The sequence below is a fragment of the Bidens hawaiensis genome, unplaced genomic scaffold (assembly GCF_021521415.1).
Source record: "Bidens hawaiensis isolate Kalapana, Puna unplaced genomic scaffold, B.hawaiensis_p1.1 tig00032363_1, whole genome shotgun sequence".
Classification (NCBI taxonomy): Eukaryota; Viridiplantae; Streptophyta; class Magnoliopsida; order Asterales; family Asteraceae; genus Bidens; species Bidens hawaiensis.
In genome coordinates this window covers 195,059-211,705 of record NW_027495496.1, presented here as the reverse complement: position 1 = coordinate 211,705, position 16,647 = coordinate 195,059, and the positions used below count along the sequence as shown (strand labels likewise).

The window sequence follows — 16,647 nt, the reverse complement described above, 5'->3', positions numbered from 1 at the left end:
TCTCCTTACTTTGTGCACGATTATGTTGATATCATCAGACAAATGTAACTTAACAAAATCTAAAACCATGTCTACCCGAAACAGCTGCATAAGACTACAACTCCACAAGCCAAAAACAAGAGTCCCAGCTTCATATACTCTATGGTCTTGGTTCATCATACAACCATCATAATTTGACACCATTATGAAATACTTGTTTGTGACATAATGTTAGAAAATTAAGTATAATTGATCAAACATAACCGACCTTAGCTCAGTTGGTAGAGCGGAGGACTGTAGTTGTTAACTTGCTGATATCCTTAGGTCGCTGGTTCGAATCCGGCAGGTCGGATATTTTTTATAAATTGTTTTATCATGAAGTATAAAAATTAAAATATATGGCTTCGCCCGGGTTCGAACCGGAGACCTTCAGTGTGTTAGACTGACGTGATAACCAACTACACCACGAAACCAATTAACGTTTACGTTTGAACACGTAATTATTTCATAGCTGAGAGAAAGTATCATGTAAAAATCTTGTGAAGGCTACAAATTGTTAGGACTATTTTTTGAATTAGAAATATCATGGTTTGCTTACTTATGAATTGTTTATTTTGAGGTTCAACTTAATATAAGCTCAGCCAAATCATCTGTCTAACATGTCATCTTTTTTAATCATTTTTTCCATTGACAACTTCAATGCAAGGGGCGGGTTTGTTTGTCGAATGGGAATAAGATCTAAAACATTTTCGGGTCGTGTAGTAACCGGTTTTGACTGGTTAGAGAAACGGTTTTGACCAGATTGACCAGACCGGTAAACCGGTTAAAAACCGGGAAAAACCCGATTTTTAATAAAATAATAATAATAAAAATCGGTTAACCGATTTATAAATGGTTTTGAAATCAATAATATAAACCGGTTACTAACCGGTGGTTAGGATCAGTTAGTAACCGGTTAGGATTGTACCGGTTACGAAATTGGGTACAAACATGTTAGAAACCGGTTAACCAGTTTCTGTGTGCACCTCTACTACCAATGGGTTGAACATGATAAACACTAAACTTTGTCCTACACTCCTACAATGTGTTTATCTTGTTAGTTGTCATTAACAATAAGCATTAGTTGATGAAAAAAATGTGAAAAGCTCTGCCATTATCCATCCAAATCTAAACATGCAACCTAGCTGACAATTTTTGGGTCATTTGGAACCCACTAAAGAACTGATAAGCTTAATAACAAAAATACAAAGTTACAAACAACTCCATTGCTTCGGCCCATAAGAAAAAGAAACCGCGAAGTTGCAATTTGTCAAACTAGCCGAGCTGCTCATGAGTTACTCGAGATCTGATTTATAAAATGTACGTAACGAGTTGAACTTTATTGAGGCCGTGTCTCAAATAAAGTTCGTTTAGTTATCGAGTTTGAACCTCACATGGGAAGATCTTTTAGGTTTGTTTGGCCGTAACGAGCCTTGTGTATTTTTACGTTTCAACTCTTTTGGGCTTATATGTAACGTAGTAGTTTCACATTTCATAGCCAAGCACGAGCCAAGCTTTGGCTTGTTTAAGGTATTGCATACGAGCTCAAGGCGAGGCTCGCTAATGTTCTTTTCGCAACATATGAATTAGTTAAAATTTCATATAACTTAATTAATTAATAAATAAATAATAACCAAGTCAGCCTAATCAGAGTTCGAGCTTGAAAACATAACTCATGAACCGCGCTCAAGCTTTAGATTAAAAATCTCGAAACGAGCCGAACTTGAACTCTCGTAAATCAAAACGAGTCGAGCTTTGGCTCGTTTAAGACACTACATACTACCTCGAGCCTAGATTAGGCTCGTTAATGTTTTTTCTCAACATACAAAGTGACAAAACCATTAAATATACATACAAATCAACTAATAAATAACAAACAAGTCGAAGCTTAAAAAAACAACTCACGTATAGAGCTCGAGGTTTCGAAACGTCCCCAATATCATAAGCCCGAACCCAATCCCATTAAAGCCCAAAGTCTCACACACACACACCACATACATAATTGTTTATTTTTTCCCGCCCTTTCTTACCCTAAACTCTAGGGTTTACAAAACTCAACACCAATCACTTCTTATTCTTGTAACTAATAATCAAAATTGAAGTGGATTCAGTGCACTACGTCACTCATACAATCGTGAATTGAGCATATTAGTTAGTAATTACATCTCGTAATCAATCAATCAACATGACGGAGGCTAGGGTTTCCAACGGATCAGCTTTGCGAGCAGGCATCGTGACCAAAATTAGAGTCGAAAACTTCATGTGTCATAGCCATATGGAGATTGACATGGGCGATCGGGTTAATTTCATCACCGGACAGAACGGAAGTAAGTCGGTTTCGAAATAATAACTAATGTAATTATGCTAACACTCGAGTAATTATTAATTATTGTCACTCGAACAGAACAGTTTTTGAACTAGAGTTTTATTAATATTATTATTAGAGTAGTTATGCTAATAGTTGGCATTGTTTTTTTGCTACACTTCCAATATAATGCATTGGTTGCTTTAGTATTTTGTAAAGCAAAAACTTTCTCGAACTTTAATCTTACTTGTCAAATCAAAATCAATTTTTATATATAGGTCGAAAATACAAAAATCTAAAATGCATTCCCATGTCGCCGAAACATTATCTTGAAATCTAGTTTCGATGAACACATTTTTTGTAAAGTTAGATCAAGGTTTACATGAGTCAACGAAAGGTGATGTACTTGTTGGCTGTGAGTTTGCACTTTAGAAAGTCATGAGTTTGATGGGATATCGGTCATTTTAATATCATACAGAATTTTTAAGTATAGCAATTTATTACTAACAATTCTATATACTCTTTTACCATTAACAAATTAACCTTTTGCAACTTACAAATCACTAACAATTGTAGCAAGTTGGAACCGATTAAGACTTAAAAGTTAAAACACTAACATTAAACACTAAAAATTGACAATTAAGACCATAAAATTTGATATCTGGAAAATCAGTGATATGTGGTCAATATCGCCGATATTATCGAGACCGATATTCTACTAGAGGTCCGATAATCACTATAGCATCGATATCGACTGCATAGCTGAGTAATCATTACTACTCTAGTTCATTTCTGTAGTCTATTAGTGTATAGTGATAATAGTTACTCTAATTATTTGTATGTTTAGTAGGTCAGTTTTATTTGTACCGGATTCCACCACATAATCTAATTGTGTTCAAAGTTTCATCTTATTTGTTTATGTTTTGTAGGTGGAAAGAGTGCAATACTTACGGCGTTGTGTATAGGGTTTGGATGTCGAGCAAAAAATACAGATAGGGCAACCACAATGAAGGAGTTTATAAAGACAGGTTGCAGGTCTGTATGATCTCTTGCGAAATATTGGTATTTAAGTTTTTAAAGTCGTGTAGTTTTGGTTATAAGTTGGGTTTGGTACTTCGATTTGGTTTTGTCATTTTGTTTAGAAATTTTTGGGCTGAAAAAAAGTTGCCAAAGAATAATTAATTTTGTCAGTTTATAGTTATGGGAGATGTTCAAATGAGATCTAAATAAATGTTGAGAACTGAAAGATCTGCTTAATACATTTCGACATGATGCTTTGATTGTGATACATAAGATGGTTACGCAAACGCCACATTTTATCAACCTGGATTTATTCTAATGCACTATGTACAGGTGCATTGTGCGGTTCTCACATTTTATCTCCATTATTATCATGATTTATTTTAATGCACTATGTACAACTGCATTATGCGATTCACACACATTTTATCACTAATATTATTATCTTGATTTATTTTAATGCATCATGTACACGTGAATTTTGCGGTTCTCGCAGTTCTCAACATTTTTTTGGTTCTGAAAGAATACATCCCTATAAGTTATTTGATTATTATACATTTGTCTAACCTATATGGGTCAAACTATATATTATATAAATTGCTCAAAATTTTTTTAAAAAATGAAAAATTTTAAGTTCTGTTTGGTTTTGTTACAAATTTACAGTTACACGCAAAACCGAAACTGAACCGAAAGTTTGTTTTTTACAAAAACATGAAACCAAACTGTTGGTTTTTGTTTTACTTCGGCTATATCTATTTGGATTTTTCAGTTTCTGGTTTGTTTATTTAGGTTTCATGCGCTCCCCTATTTATTTGTATTTGAAACGAGCGGTGATAGTTTTGTAATGGTTGATCATGTCGAATTGATTTATTTTGTTTTTTTTTTGCTGTTATCTATAGCATCTGTTATTAACTCTAGACACGGGGATAGTATTTTTTTCTGAATGATCTATGTTTTGATACTCTGTACTTGTTTGCAGCTACGCCCTTGTTCACCTGGAAATAAAAAATCAGGGGGAGGATGCTTTTAAGCATGATTTATATGGAGATCTCATAATTTTAGAGCGTAGAATCACCGAATCATCAAGCACTAGTGTTCTTAAAGATTATCAAGGTTCTTGATTTATTTTCTTTTTCTGTCATTGCATTTTATGTTTTTTGATTGGGACAACAAGTCTAGGATGAAGAGCTTGCCATTCTATTTATTATGTGCACCTTGTTAATTGTTATATGATCAATTGGGTAGGTATTTATTTGATTACAATTTTGAGATTAACTATAGGGTTTGGGGTAGTTTAGTCTAGTTAGATGGTTTATTAGTTTTTTTAGTGCACTTTGCTATTTCATACGTTTGCTATTAGTTGTCATCATCGCATTATTAATATAACATGTGTAACAGGAAAGAAGGTGGCAGGGCGAAGAGAAGACATCCGTGAGCTTGTGGAACATTTTAATGTGTGTATCTGACTAAATCTGACATTTACTGTAATCTTATATTGAACTTGCATAAACTATGTAACACATCATACACGTTCTAGACATTTGTGTAGTAATGGCGTTTTTATGTGCAGATTGATGTTGAGAATCCTTGTGTAGTAATGACTCAAGACAAGAGCAGAGAGTTTTTGCATTCAGGAAATGACAAAGATAAGTTCAAGGTCTGATGAAGTTTGAATTAAGTAGCTGCTTTTTATGTATAATTTTGAGTATAATGTTTGATAATGTACTTTTCTTTTCTGTTGTGATATTGCTTAGTTTTTTTTCAAGGCCACACTTCTAAGTCAAGTGGATGATTTACTAAAAAGTGTGAAGGACAATCTCGACAAGGCAAATGGTGAGGTTGTTGAGTTGGAAAGATCTATAGCACCTACAGAGAGAGAATTAAATGAGCTGCAAGGGAAAATTAGAAGCATGGAGCATATTGAAGAAATTTCTCAGCAGGTGCAATTATTAACCAAGAAATGTGCGTGGGCAGTTGTCTATGGTACAGACAAAAAAATCCAGGAAGAGTTTGCAAAGATTAAAAAACTGGAAGAACGAATACCTCGTTGTCAAGCCCGAATCGATCAGAAAATTGTAAGCGATGGTTTACATTTACTTTCAGTGTGATTTTTGATTTATTTATTACATTATTAAGCGATGCACTCTAGAATCTAGTATGCTAGCTAGTATGACTGAATCCATACGAGTTTGACTGGTTTGGCATTAGAATGTAAGCATGTTTATATTGATGAAAGTGCTATCAGAAAGACACAAGTAGAAAATACTTGCTATTTCTGTACTTCATTGAGGTTGTATCATGTATGCAGCTGTTCATAGATGTTTTACTTCATTTTGGTTGTTAGTGAAGGGGTACAAGTTTATTGCAAGAAGAATTACTATTAGTGACAAATGTTTCTTCATATCATGCTGATTTGCTGGTCTGGTATTTCTAAGTTGGTAATTTAGGTTGATTTATTGTTACTCTTGATTTATTTGGCAGGAAGAAGTGGCAGAATTGCAGGATTGTCTTGATAAGAAAAAAGCTCAAAGTGCTGTTTTGATGGAAAATACCTCAAAAGCAAGGCAAAGAAAGAATGAATTGGAGCAGAAACTTTCAAAGGCACGTTTTAAAGAATGACAATATCTGTAGAGTGCTCGCTTTATTTGGATTAGTCTTGTCTAAATGAAAAGCAATATCAACTGAATTTTGATTTTTGGTTGATGTGTTGGAAATTAGAAGCAACACATTCAAACAATGGATTGATGTTGAATAAGATTTGACACACTAAATACTGTATTTATTGATAACTGTATATACATACATACAAGAATCGATTGCTTTGCAAACTGTTCGACACCATACTTATAACATGAAGCGTTGTGTATGAGGGATGCGGTGCTTCAGATTAGCGGTGTTAAGATAACAGCTCAACAGTGTTAACCTAGTTGACAGATTCTAAGCACATTTACACTTCCAGAAACTATTTAATACATAATAATGACAGCTATACTTGATAAATACTAAACCAAAGTTCTTTTACGATTAAATTTCAACATTATGTACTTTGCTGTTTGTTTTGAATCCATAAGTTTGTTTTAATCTAACGCATTCAGTTGAAAACATTTTAGCTCTTTTACTGATAGAATTATTGATTTTAGGCTACAAAGGAGAGGCTCGAGCTGGAGCAAGAGTATGGTCGTAGAAGTAACAACATTGGTAAGATGGTCAAGAGGATCAAGTTACTTGAGCAACAAATCAGTGAAGTCAATGAGCAACGAATTAAGGACACACAGGTTTTACTTCTATCTAATCTTCTTGTATGAGTGCTTACTTGCTTTCTGTTTATATATAAATGTTCATTTGCCAGATATAATTTCTTTAATTGACTTGTTAACTTAAGAGATACATAGTTTTGGCCTATGCACGCTACCGTAGTTGATAGTTGTTGGTAAAGAATAAAGCTACTGCACAATATCTCTATTTTATGGTCATTTGCTTCAGCCAAATCATATTATTGGGCCTTTGATTTATTTAAGACACCCTATAAAGTTATCTGCTGTAACTTGATTAAATCACTGATTTATGTAGTTAATATTGTATGCGTGCTAGAAAATGTGGTTGCATGATTGATGGGTCAATTTGGGAGATTAAGTCTTGTTGCATACAAATGATCTTATATATATATGTATATGTATATGTATGTATAGGGGAAGTTAACGTACAAATTAAATTAGCGTGCTAACTGTGAAAATCAAGTAGTGTAATTATATATATAAGCAGTGTAATTATGTAATTATATCGTAGTGTAATTACAATAGGCTGTAATTACACTACACTATAATTACACTATGTTGTATATATAATTACACTACTTGATTCTCACAATTAGCACGTTAATTTAATTTGTATTTGATCCAAACCATATATATATATATATTAAACTTATGTGTTTGCCCTTTATGATCTTAGCCTGCAAACATAAAATAAGGTAAGCCTAATAGTCTAATAGAACTTGCACCTTGCATAGCACCATACTTGTTTTTATGCAGTGTTTGTTATTAATATGTGACTCTTACCTTTATATTAAATTTTGGTTACTACGTTGTGGTTGTTGGGGATTAGCAAAAGTTATAAGAATATGCACAAAGCCAATAACATGATGATTTTATGGTTTTGTTTAAGAATAGCACGTATGTATATATAGTTTCACTTTGGGTTTTTGTAGGCAGAAGAATCTGAGATGGAGAGAAAACTGAAGGCGCTTCAAGATGAGATAAATGCTGCTGAATCAGAGTTTGAAAGGTATCTTGTTTGTTTAATGGATCTTTTTTTCGTTAGGAGTGATTCACTCTTAACAAAATCTGCTTGTGCTAAAAAGCTTATTCTTTTTTGAACTTTGTTCTTTGTCAATCTTCAGGTTGAGTAGCATTGAGGACCAGGTATCTGAAAGTTTAAATATTGCAAGGGATGAACTTAGAACAATCAATTCTGAGGTATGGAATCCATTTTCTACTATAACAAACTTGATGGATGCGGTATCTTTTACTACATTGTTTTATTCAGTTGGTTCGATTTTTCGTACATAATGCTTGTCTGCTAGATATTTATTTTGATTGGAACTATGTTTGACAAATGAGCATAGTTATAGTAAAAACATATAATTTGATGTAAATCTAATTCTTCCTGATGTAAATAGTGTGCCAACCGGAGCTAATTTGGTGAAAACTTCTTCTTGAATTGTTAATGACACAAAAGAATTGGAGGATGCTTATGCATGCATTATGATTAGTTTTTCAACTGTTAATGACTACTGAAGCGTGCTAGATTTGAGCTTGGCTTTTTTATTTTAATTATAATATTAAACTGCTCTGATAAACTTGCAAGTATTATCAATGTATTATAAGCTGCATGAGTTTTTTTGTTATCTTACTTTGTATACTGGTAGACTTTGGCATAGAAATCTTTATAGTTCTTTTGAGTTTAATTGTTGAGATATATTATGTCTAGAACTGATTATTTCTATGCTGCTTTAGTTGCAATTCTGTGTTGATTTAGTTGCAAAGACGTTATACATCATTGCATATTTTTTTACTGAACCTTTTTTATTCCAGATTGGAGATTATGAGAAGAAGTTCAATGAGAGTCAGAATCGCATTCGTGAACTGCGACTTAATCAGACAAACAAGGTTTGACATATTTTTAGCATATATGAATATGATCATCACCTTGTTTATGTTTATCACAAATAAGATTGCAACTTGTAACCCAACCTGACTCTCATTAAAAAAGGCTTCTATTGGTCCTATAGGTTATATGTATTTTAGACTTTGGGTTTCTTTTTCCACAGGTGACAGCATTTGGAGGATCTAAAGTTACACATCTTCTTCAAGTTATTGAGAGAAATTTTCGCAGATTCAAAAAGCCTCCTATTGGTCCTATAGGTTCCCATGTGGTCAGTAGTTAGTAATTATTATGCTTATTCTCATTTTTACATATCTATGAATGAGGTCTTGTGAATTTGCATTAGTTGTTGGTATGCACCTTGAGAAATTCTGTTCTAACCTGGGGTTGCAAATAGAGTTATTGTGTAGTGGCTGTTGTATAGAAAGGTGTTAAGCTAACTATAAATGATTTACTAGGGTTTATTGTTGGTTCTTGTTTAAAAAAGTAGAGGCTACTCATAAAATTATGTGTATTTTGATTCTTATGAAATGGTTTGTGTGGTTCTGTTGTTGATCCTTTTTCAAGAAGTGCTTCTTTTGTCTCAAAAGTTCAGTTAATGTATGAAAACTATGAATACATTTATTGTTTTGATACGTAAATCTTGAAACTCTTATGTTATAAATGTGGAAATAAATAAAATTTGATAACCAACATCCTAAAAGTATGCTGTATGTATATTCTTGAAGCTAAAGAGCTAATGTGTGAAAATCAGCTCGAAAAGCACTCATTCTAAATGACACTAGGTTGCTTCATTGAAGTTGATGGTCTGTAGAATGTAGTTTAGAATCTGTTATATGTTTAATGAGTGTAAAACTAGAAACATATGTTACTTACATATGCTACTTTTTATAATCACAGGCATTAACTCATGGTGATAAATGGGCTATAGCTGTTGAAAATGCACTTGGCAAATTTCTTAATGCTTTTGTAGTGACAGATCATAAAGATTCTCTCGTATTGAGATCGTGCGCGAGAGAAGCGAATTATTCCTACCTTCAGATCATTATATATGATTTTTCTATTCCGAGGTATGTATGTTTTAATAATATCTGTTAAATAGTTTGTTCTTAAAGTGTTTGACTATTACACTTTTAATGTAGGTTACAAATTCCAAATCATATGCTTCCTCAGACAAATCACTCAACCACGATTTCAGTCATACAATCTGACAGGCCAACAGTTTTGAATGTTTTAATTGATATGGTAAACATTAACTTTTTTATTTGATGATTCAGTTTTTTTCATACCTGTTTTTTTTCTTTGTATGATTGTTAGTGAGTCTTCTTCCTGCATCTCACACAATTTTCGTTTTAGAGAAGTATAGTGCCTCAAATGTTATTACACAAATATATTATTTTAAATAAAATGATCTGGAGGGTTAGATACATTAAAGATGCATTTTTCGTTTTGTTATTTATTTTGGCTTTTCCAATGACCTCAGTACCTCACATTTTCATTCAGTCAGTGATCACTTTTGTGCAAAAATTCTGTAATGTACATTTGTAGTGCGGGGCTGAGAGACAGGTGCTTGTAACAGACTATGCTATGGGAACTAAGGTTGCTTTTGACCAAAGGGTTGCAAATATGAAGGAGGTTTACACGTTAGAGGGTCATAGAATGTAAGATTAAGATAATTACTATTTTTTCCGCTTCATCTTTTTCCTGTTGTTTTTGCTATTGACTTGTTTACGATTAACATATGCTGTTTAAATTTATACTATCAGTATATATATAGTTTAATACAGTACTCATTTTAATGAAGTATTGATGTTTTTGTAGGTTTTCACGCGGTTCGGGACAGACAATCCTACCTCCTAATAAGAACGCAAGGTCTGGGCGTCTCTGTAGTTCATATGATGATCAAATTAAAAGGTATGAAAGAGAGGCACTACAGATGCAAGAACAAGCAAAGCAAATTCGAGGGAAAAAAAGAAATTTTGAGGAACAATGTCAGAATTTTCAGCATGAACTGCAAGAGGCAAAAGTAAGATGCATATATGTCAGAAATACAAATATTATTTCTAGTTTACTACCACTAAATAATTATCTGCACAATCTTAATCACATGTTTAATTTAGTAGTTATTTATTGAGTCAAATTGTGTAATTCTTTTAATATGAGTCTAAATGGGTGGATTTGGGTCGTGCCAAAACTCAATATCCATCTCGTTACGTCCTTTATTTGGATTCGTTTGTAGTTAATGCAGTAAAGAAGATTATAAATACTTTTTTATTAAGTTAGAAATTAGTTTGCTTGAACAAACGGGTTTTGGTTGTTTCAAGCATTTCAATACACTATTGGTGAATTTTGACTCGTAAAACCGGTCAACCCAAGTTTTGAAGTTCCACTTTTAGTTATTTTGATGAGAGCAGTTAAATTAGATATGCCACAACGATGGATCCTTTGAGTTAGATATCCTGTAAAGAGGAATTCTACTTGATGATGCTGATATAGCTTCATTTCACTTATTTATCTCACTTATTTATTTGTTAATAAATACTGTTGTATTTTTGTCTCAACTTATTCCTTTTTCTCCATTTAGAGACAACGCACTGGTGCCGAGAGGTGGCTTATGTCTAAAAAATTAAGTCTACAAGATTTGAAGAAATCTTACAAAGCCGAAGCCATGAATTCATCTGTTTCTAATGTTGATGAGCTCCATCATGAAATTTCAGTTTGTTTTCTACACCCCTACTTATATTTTTATCTCCATCTCTCTCTCTCTCTTTTATTTTGTAAGTGTGGCAAAATCACTTAAGATACTTTTATATGAGTTGTACTTTTAATCAAAGGAATTAGCTAAACCGGCAACATATCAAACCGTTTGAAACATTTTATCCAAAAGATTAGTTATTTGTAAGAAATATAAACTTCAGCTGAGCCAAACTGGCCATATTTAACTCATACAAAAAATGACTAGTTTTAATCTAAATAATTTTTGACCCGTTATTCAACATATGTATGTTGCCACCTCTACTTTTTGACTGTGTCTCTAAACAATCATTTATGTGATTCCTTGAAATGAACTCAGCGGCGGAGCCACGTATAAGGTACCGGGTTCAAGCGAACCCATAGTTTTTCGTAGTTTATATGTAAATAAGCTATCAGAAATCAAGCAAACCCATAAGATATTTACATTATTAATAAAACAGCGAATAGTAATTACAAAATACCCTATTGGTATGGTGGTGAATCAGCCGTTCTTATTCCCACAGGTCGCGAGTTCTAATCTTCCGCTCCTACTTTTTCTTTTTTCCACCCGTTCATAAATTCACCAAATCATTAATTTTCATGAGTGCAATCAAAATCAAATTTGATAGTTGCTGTAAATAAGTATTGCAGCTTGTAAGCTGTAAGTCTTATTGGTTTTTAATTTAGTTTTTAACTAATAGAGTACCATTAATTATTTATCGTTAACTCTTTAATTAATTATTTAATTTTTATGTCTAATTTTGTTTATATGTTTCTTAATCAAGTCAAAAGTGATTATTAAACTAAGAGAAGTTAGTTGTTTGTTCAAACTATTAGTTCATGTGGTTACTTTATCTCTTCATTGACCTAACGCTCTAACTCATTTTTAAAGCGGCCATATTTTTGCATCTTACAAAATAAGGTTAACGGATTCGCTATCGCGTTGATGTAATTGTATGGTATTGTGTTTTATGACTCCACCAATCCCGGCCCAAACTAACCCTCTAAAATGGTGTTGGTTATTAGAACTCCGAGTAACAAAACCCATAGGAAAATTTTCCTGGCTCCGCCACTGTGAACTAATTTGTACTATATTCAGAAAATACAAGCCGATAAAAGCGAAAGCGAGATTTTGCTAGAGAAGATTCAAGAGAAATTGAATGAAGCTGATGCTAAAGTAAATGAATTTAAAGTCCTGTTTCAAGAGTTGGGTGGTAAGGTTTTTTCTTGTTTTTTTTAAAGTATGTGTGTGTTTTCCGTATTCTCTTTTATACTCTTTTAAAGCATAGCATATACCTTCTATGATAAAAATTATAATAATGATGGTGTCGCATTATTTTCCCAATACAGAATTGGCAAAAGCAGACATTAATGCTTTTGACAAAGCAACACATGAGTTAACTCGGATTGAAGAGGAGCTAAATAATGCAGAAGCGGTAACTTTTTTCTTGGGTTATCTTATATAATTCTATGACGTTTTCACTAACTTATCATAATTTGGTTGCTGCTAATTTTGTAACCATATTTATATGTAGACAAAGCACCATTTTGATGTGCAAATGAAGGAGAAGATTTATAATGGAATTGAAAGCTCAAAACAACAACTGAAGGAATATGAAAAAGAGCGAAGGGTGTGTGACCAGTTTTTTGAATATCAACACTTTATCTTATAAATGCCTATTTGCATTGAACTTTGATCAAGTTTATATTGTGCGCTGTTTCTTTTTCTTTGATACCAAATGCTTAATATTATACGTTTTATATATAATGCAACAACTTGGTGCGGCCTGTTCTATGCTAACTCTTTCTATATTTTTCTTAGTGTCTGTCTGAATTGATAAGATATGTTTGGATACGCGTTAAATGCTCAATTATTGTTTGTAACTTTCTGTCTGTGCCGATAGACAGTAAATTGCCATTTTAACCCTCTATTTGATTCCACAAATTCAGCCATATTACTAAATATAAGTTTTACTACATTTTGCTTGTTTTGTAGTACAATCTGGATCTGAAATGTTCATAGAAAATCATATTCATATTTTCATTTTATGCTTTGTATTATGAATGCAGATAAATTCCGAAAAAGCTTCTATTATATGTCCCGAGAGTGAGATTGAAGCCTTAGGAGGATGTGATGAGACTTCTTCTGAGCAACTTCAAGCAAACCTTAAAAGGCTAAAAATGAGACTTCAGCAAGAGAGTCAGAGGTAATAAACTAATAATGTAGGGGTAGAGTTGTAATTTTGACACATTTGCTTATAAGTGGCTTGATTTCGGTTGTGCTAATCACAGGTTGAAAAGTTGTCTAAAACCTGTGTTAAATGCATACAATCTTTCGACTCGTTTTACTTGAACATCTGGATAATTATTGCAAATAACATTTTTGTCATAAGTCATAACCAGTACATTAATTATTTATAAAAGAACATAGTTTTCGAAAAGGTTTTGTTTTGCAGATTCATGAAAATATTTTTATGCGCAGGCACCAGGAATCTATTGATGAACTTCGAATGCTGTATGATAAGATAGAGCGTAAGATTAAAAAACAACGCGAAACTTACAAAGCTTTCAGAGATAAACTTTCGGTAAGTTACTATTTTCCCTATATAATCTTTTATGTGTCATCATAATGTTACTTTGTTGTTCTCTTCATACAAACTTCAGGCTATTCATATGGCTCTTGACAAAAGATGGAGCAAGTTTCAGAGGAATGCAACTCTTTTAAAGCGTCAGCTGACATGGCAGTATGATCTTTCACCTTGTCTATCAATTTTTATAGACTATATTATCTATCTTTTTCGATTAACAATTTAACATGAATATTTGTGGTAGGTTCAATGGTCATCTTAGAAAAAAAGGGATCAGTGGTCAAATTAAAGTTAGTTATGAGGAGCAGAAGCTTTCAATAGAGGCAAGAAACAAAAGTTTTGCAAATTCTTTAATTTATTTTACTAAGTATTCAAATGATCATGAATATATGATTCCTATTTTTCTTATATTTCAGGTTAAGATGCCTCAAGATGCATCCAGTAGCAATGTTCGTGACACTAGAGGACTGTCAGGTTTTTTTTATATTTTATTAACATCTTTATACTTTTTTTTTGGTTAATTACATTTCTAACAAGTAACTTGTAAAATAATAAAATTATGGTCTTTATATTGGTTGAAGGTGGCGAACGATCATTCTCGACACTATGTTTTGCACTAGCTTTGCACGAAATGACAGAAGCCCCGTTTCGAGCTATGGATGAGTTTGACGTGTTTATGGTAACTAATTTTTAGCTCAAAGTGTTCATTTTCATTTCGAGAGGATTTTTCTGAAATGAAGTTAAATGATTATTTTATTTCTGTTTGATTTCCAGGATGCCGTAAGTCGTAAAATCAGCTTAGATACAGTTGTAGATTTTGCTCTGGCACAAGGTTCCCAATGGATTTTCATCACACCTCATGATATAAGGTAAGACTTATGAATGGGTCGGTTCAGGTTATGTTATATAACGGGTTAACCTGCACATCTTACAAATTGTTTATTATGTCCTTGCAGCATGGTAAAAAATAATGATAAGATAAAGAAGCAACAAATGGCCGCTCCACGGTCGTAAACTGTTGCATGTTTTCGGGTAATATTTACCGACATTTTGTTTATTTAAAATGCTGAGTTGTAAATTATGATGCAACTTCAAAACTTAAAACGTCTTCACTCAGCATGAAATTGCCAACATTTTGTTCCAGTAAATTACATGTGACCGAATTTTATTTATCCTTGTGGATCTTGACTTTGAATTATGAACTGTTGTACGTTTTCTCTTCGTTAACTGGTCAAAAACATATTCCGGTTGATACGCACAAGGTTGAAATTATATATATCTTAAAACAAAAACTCATTTCAATTATTATTGTTTTGAAACACCTCACCTGAAGTTACAAGTATAAATTATGGCATATTCGAACTTTTGATCTCTAAGGTTCTTCAGTGCATCAAAAGCTGGAATACTTCATTGTCCGCTTCGATTTCATAGTTGAATCCAAGATCGTTTGCACAACCACAAAAGTCGTTTAACTCTGTTAATAGAACTTGAATCCCGATCAGTACATTTGCACCAGTTCTTCCTATAAAGATGGATCCCAAGTATTAGAATCCCTAAAAGATATCCTTTGAACATATTAGTTTATCATAATCATATCGACAAAATGTTTTTTTTTGTTTGAGCTATATATAAGAGAAACTTTACAATAAATCCTAACTATTATATTCTAATAGTTACTGATATATGAGCACAGGGCCGGTTTAGAAAAGACGGAAAAATTTTTGGGTTAAAGGCGAAATTTTTTTTTGGCCTTAAGTAAAAGAAACATTTTGTTGGATTAACAATTTAATTATAAATGAGCTTATTTGATTATGATTTAAGTTGTGTAAAACACTTTTGTATAAAAATAAGCTTAAAATTGTTTCAAATAAGGCTAGAATCCACAACCTTTTGGTTAGATGCCATACCCCTTTACCATTAGACCAAGCTAGTGGTTATGTAATTGTGTTGAAACATTGATTATACACATGTTTTTGATAAAAATACATAGGATTGTTCAAAGGGTAAGACCTTACCCTTTTACCTAATAACCTACCCGGACCCTTTTCCCTTTTAGGAAGAAACGTGGACCCGAGACCCTACCCTCTAACCAATAAAAGGGTCGGGTATAAATAAGGGTTTCAAGGGTCCTACCCTTTACCTTTAAGGCAGTAATCGCATCTCCTTTTTCTGCAATTACTAGTTGCATATCTCATAAATGACTTTAATATATAAATCCTAAAACAATTATACTTTCATTTAATAACATAGTAAAGTCTACCTTCGAAAGTTTATCAATCATTTGAACTTATGCAAACAATATCCACATTCACAAATTACTTATAGAGAACAATTCAGTGATTTCCATATATATATGCTTCCATTCAGTAGTATAACCCTTTATTTTTATTTTTCTTAGTAGTTGGAAATTTCTAATGAATCATATATGAAATACAAGCCTCTCATAAATTTCATATTAATCGTGAATCTGATGTATATCTATCTAGTAAACGGGTCAAGGGTTTGAAAAAGGGTCGTACCCTTGAAACTAGAGGTGGCAAATGGGTTGGGTCAAACAAGTCATGGGTTGAAATGAGTCATGGGTCAAAACAAGTATGAGTCAGAATGAGTTTGGGTCAAAACGAGTCAATTAAAAAAAGAGTTGTTTTGGTTTGGGTCAAAATTTTTGACCCAAACCAAAACAACTCTTTTTTTAATTGACTCGTTTTGACCCAAACTCAAGGGTACGACCCTTTTGACTCAAAATAGGTTAGAGTAGAATCGAGTTTTTTTTTTTTTGTGAACGAGAATAACGGCGGAAACATTTTAATTTTTTTAGAT

The 16,647-nt window shown here is 32.7% G+C and overlaps 1 protein-coding gene and 2 non-coding genes across 3 annotated transcripts; 2 read left to right on the top strand and 1 right to left on the bottom strand.

Annotated features, from left to right (window-relative positions):
* Positions 1-242: 242 nt before the first annotated feature.
* TRNAY-GUA (transfer RNA tyrosine (anticodon GUA)) lies at positions 243-331 on the top strand. The gene is given in 2 exon segments: positions 243-279; positions 296-331. It is a non-coding gene; the product is annotated as a tRNA-Tyr (tRNA).
* A 47-nt stretch (positions 332-378) lies between these two features.
* TRNAV-AAC (transfer RNA valine (anticodon AAC)) lies at positions 379-452 on the bottom strand. Its single transcript has one exon. It is a non-coding gene; the product is annotated as a tRNA-Val (tRNA).
* Positions 453-2,036: 1,584 nt separating this feature from the next.
* LOC143583346 (structural maintenance of chromosomes protein 6B-like) lies at positions 2,037-15,112 on the top strand. The gene is made up of 28 exons (XM_077065673.1): positions 2,037-2,345; positions 3,253-3,358; positions 4,323-4,456; positions 4,742-4,797; positions 4,914-5,000; positions 5,098-5,418; positions 5,825-5,944; positions 6,484-6,618; positions 7,551-7,627; positions 7,743-7,818; positions 8,437-8,511; positions 8,673-8,777; positions 9,407-9,576; positions 9,649-9,751; positions 10,055-10,167; positions 10,328-10,532; positions 11,091-11,222; positions 12,339-12,453; positions 12,590-12,675; positions 12,775-12,870; positions 13,310-13,446; positions 13,722-13,824; positions 13,904-13,983; positions 14,072-14,150; positions 14,244-14,301; positions 14,409-14,506; positions 14,602-14,696; positions 14,784-15,112. Exons 1-28 carry the CDS (start codon positions 2,204-2,206, stop codon positions 14,839-14,841), a joined length of 3,162 nt encoding a protein of 1,053 aa, XP_076921788.1. The 5' UTR covers positions 2,037-2,203; the 3' UTR covers positions 14,842-15,112.
* The last annotated feature ends 1,535 nt before the right edge of the window (positions 15,113-16,647 follow it).

Excerpts from the sequence above, each read along its gene's own strand:
- LOC143583346 (XM_077065673.1), top strand. The coding sequence starts at position 2,204 with ATGACGGAGGCTAGGGTTTCCAACGGATCAGCTTTGCGAGCAGGCATC. Across the intron at positions 12,871-13,309 it reads AATATGAAAAAGAGCGAAGG|ATAAATTCCGAAAAAGCTTC; the intron begins GTGTGTGACCAG and ends TTATGAATGCAG. Across the intron at positions 13,825-13,903 it reads CTTTCAGAGATAAACTTTCG|GCTATTCATATGGCTCTTGA; the intron begins GTAAGTTACTAT and ends TACAAACTTCAG.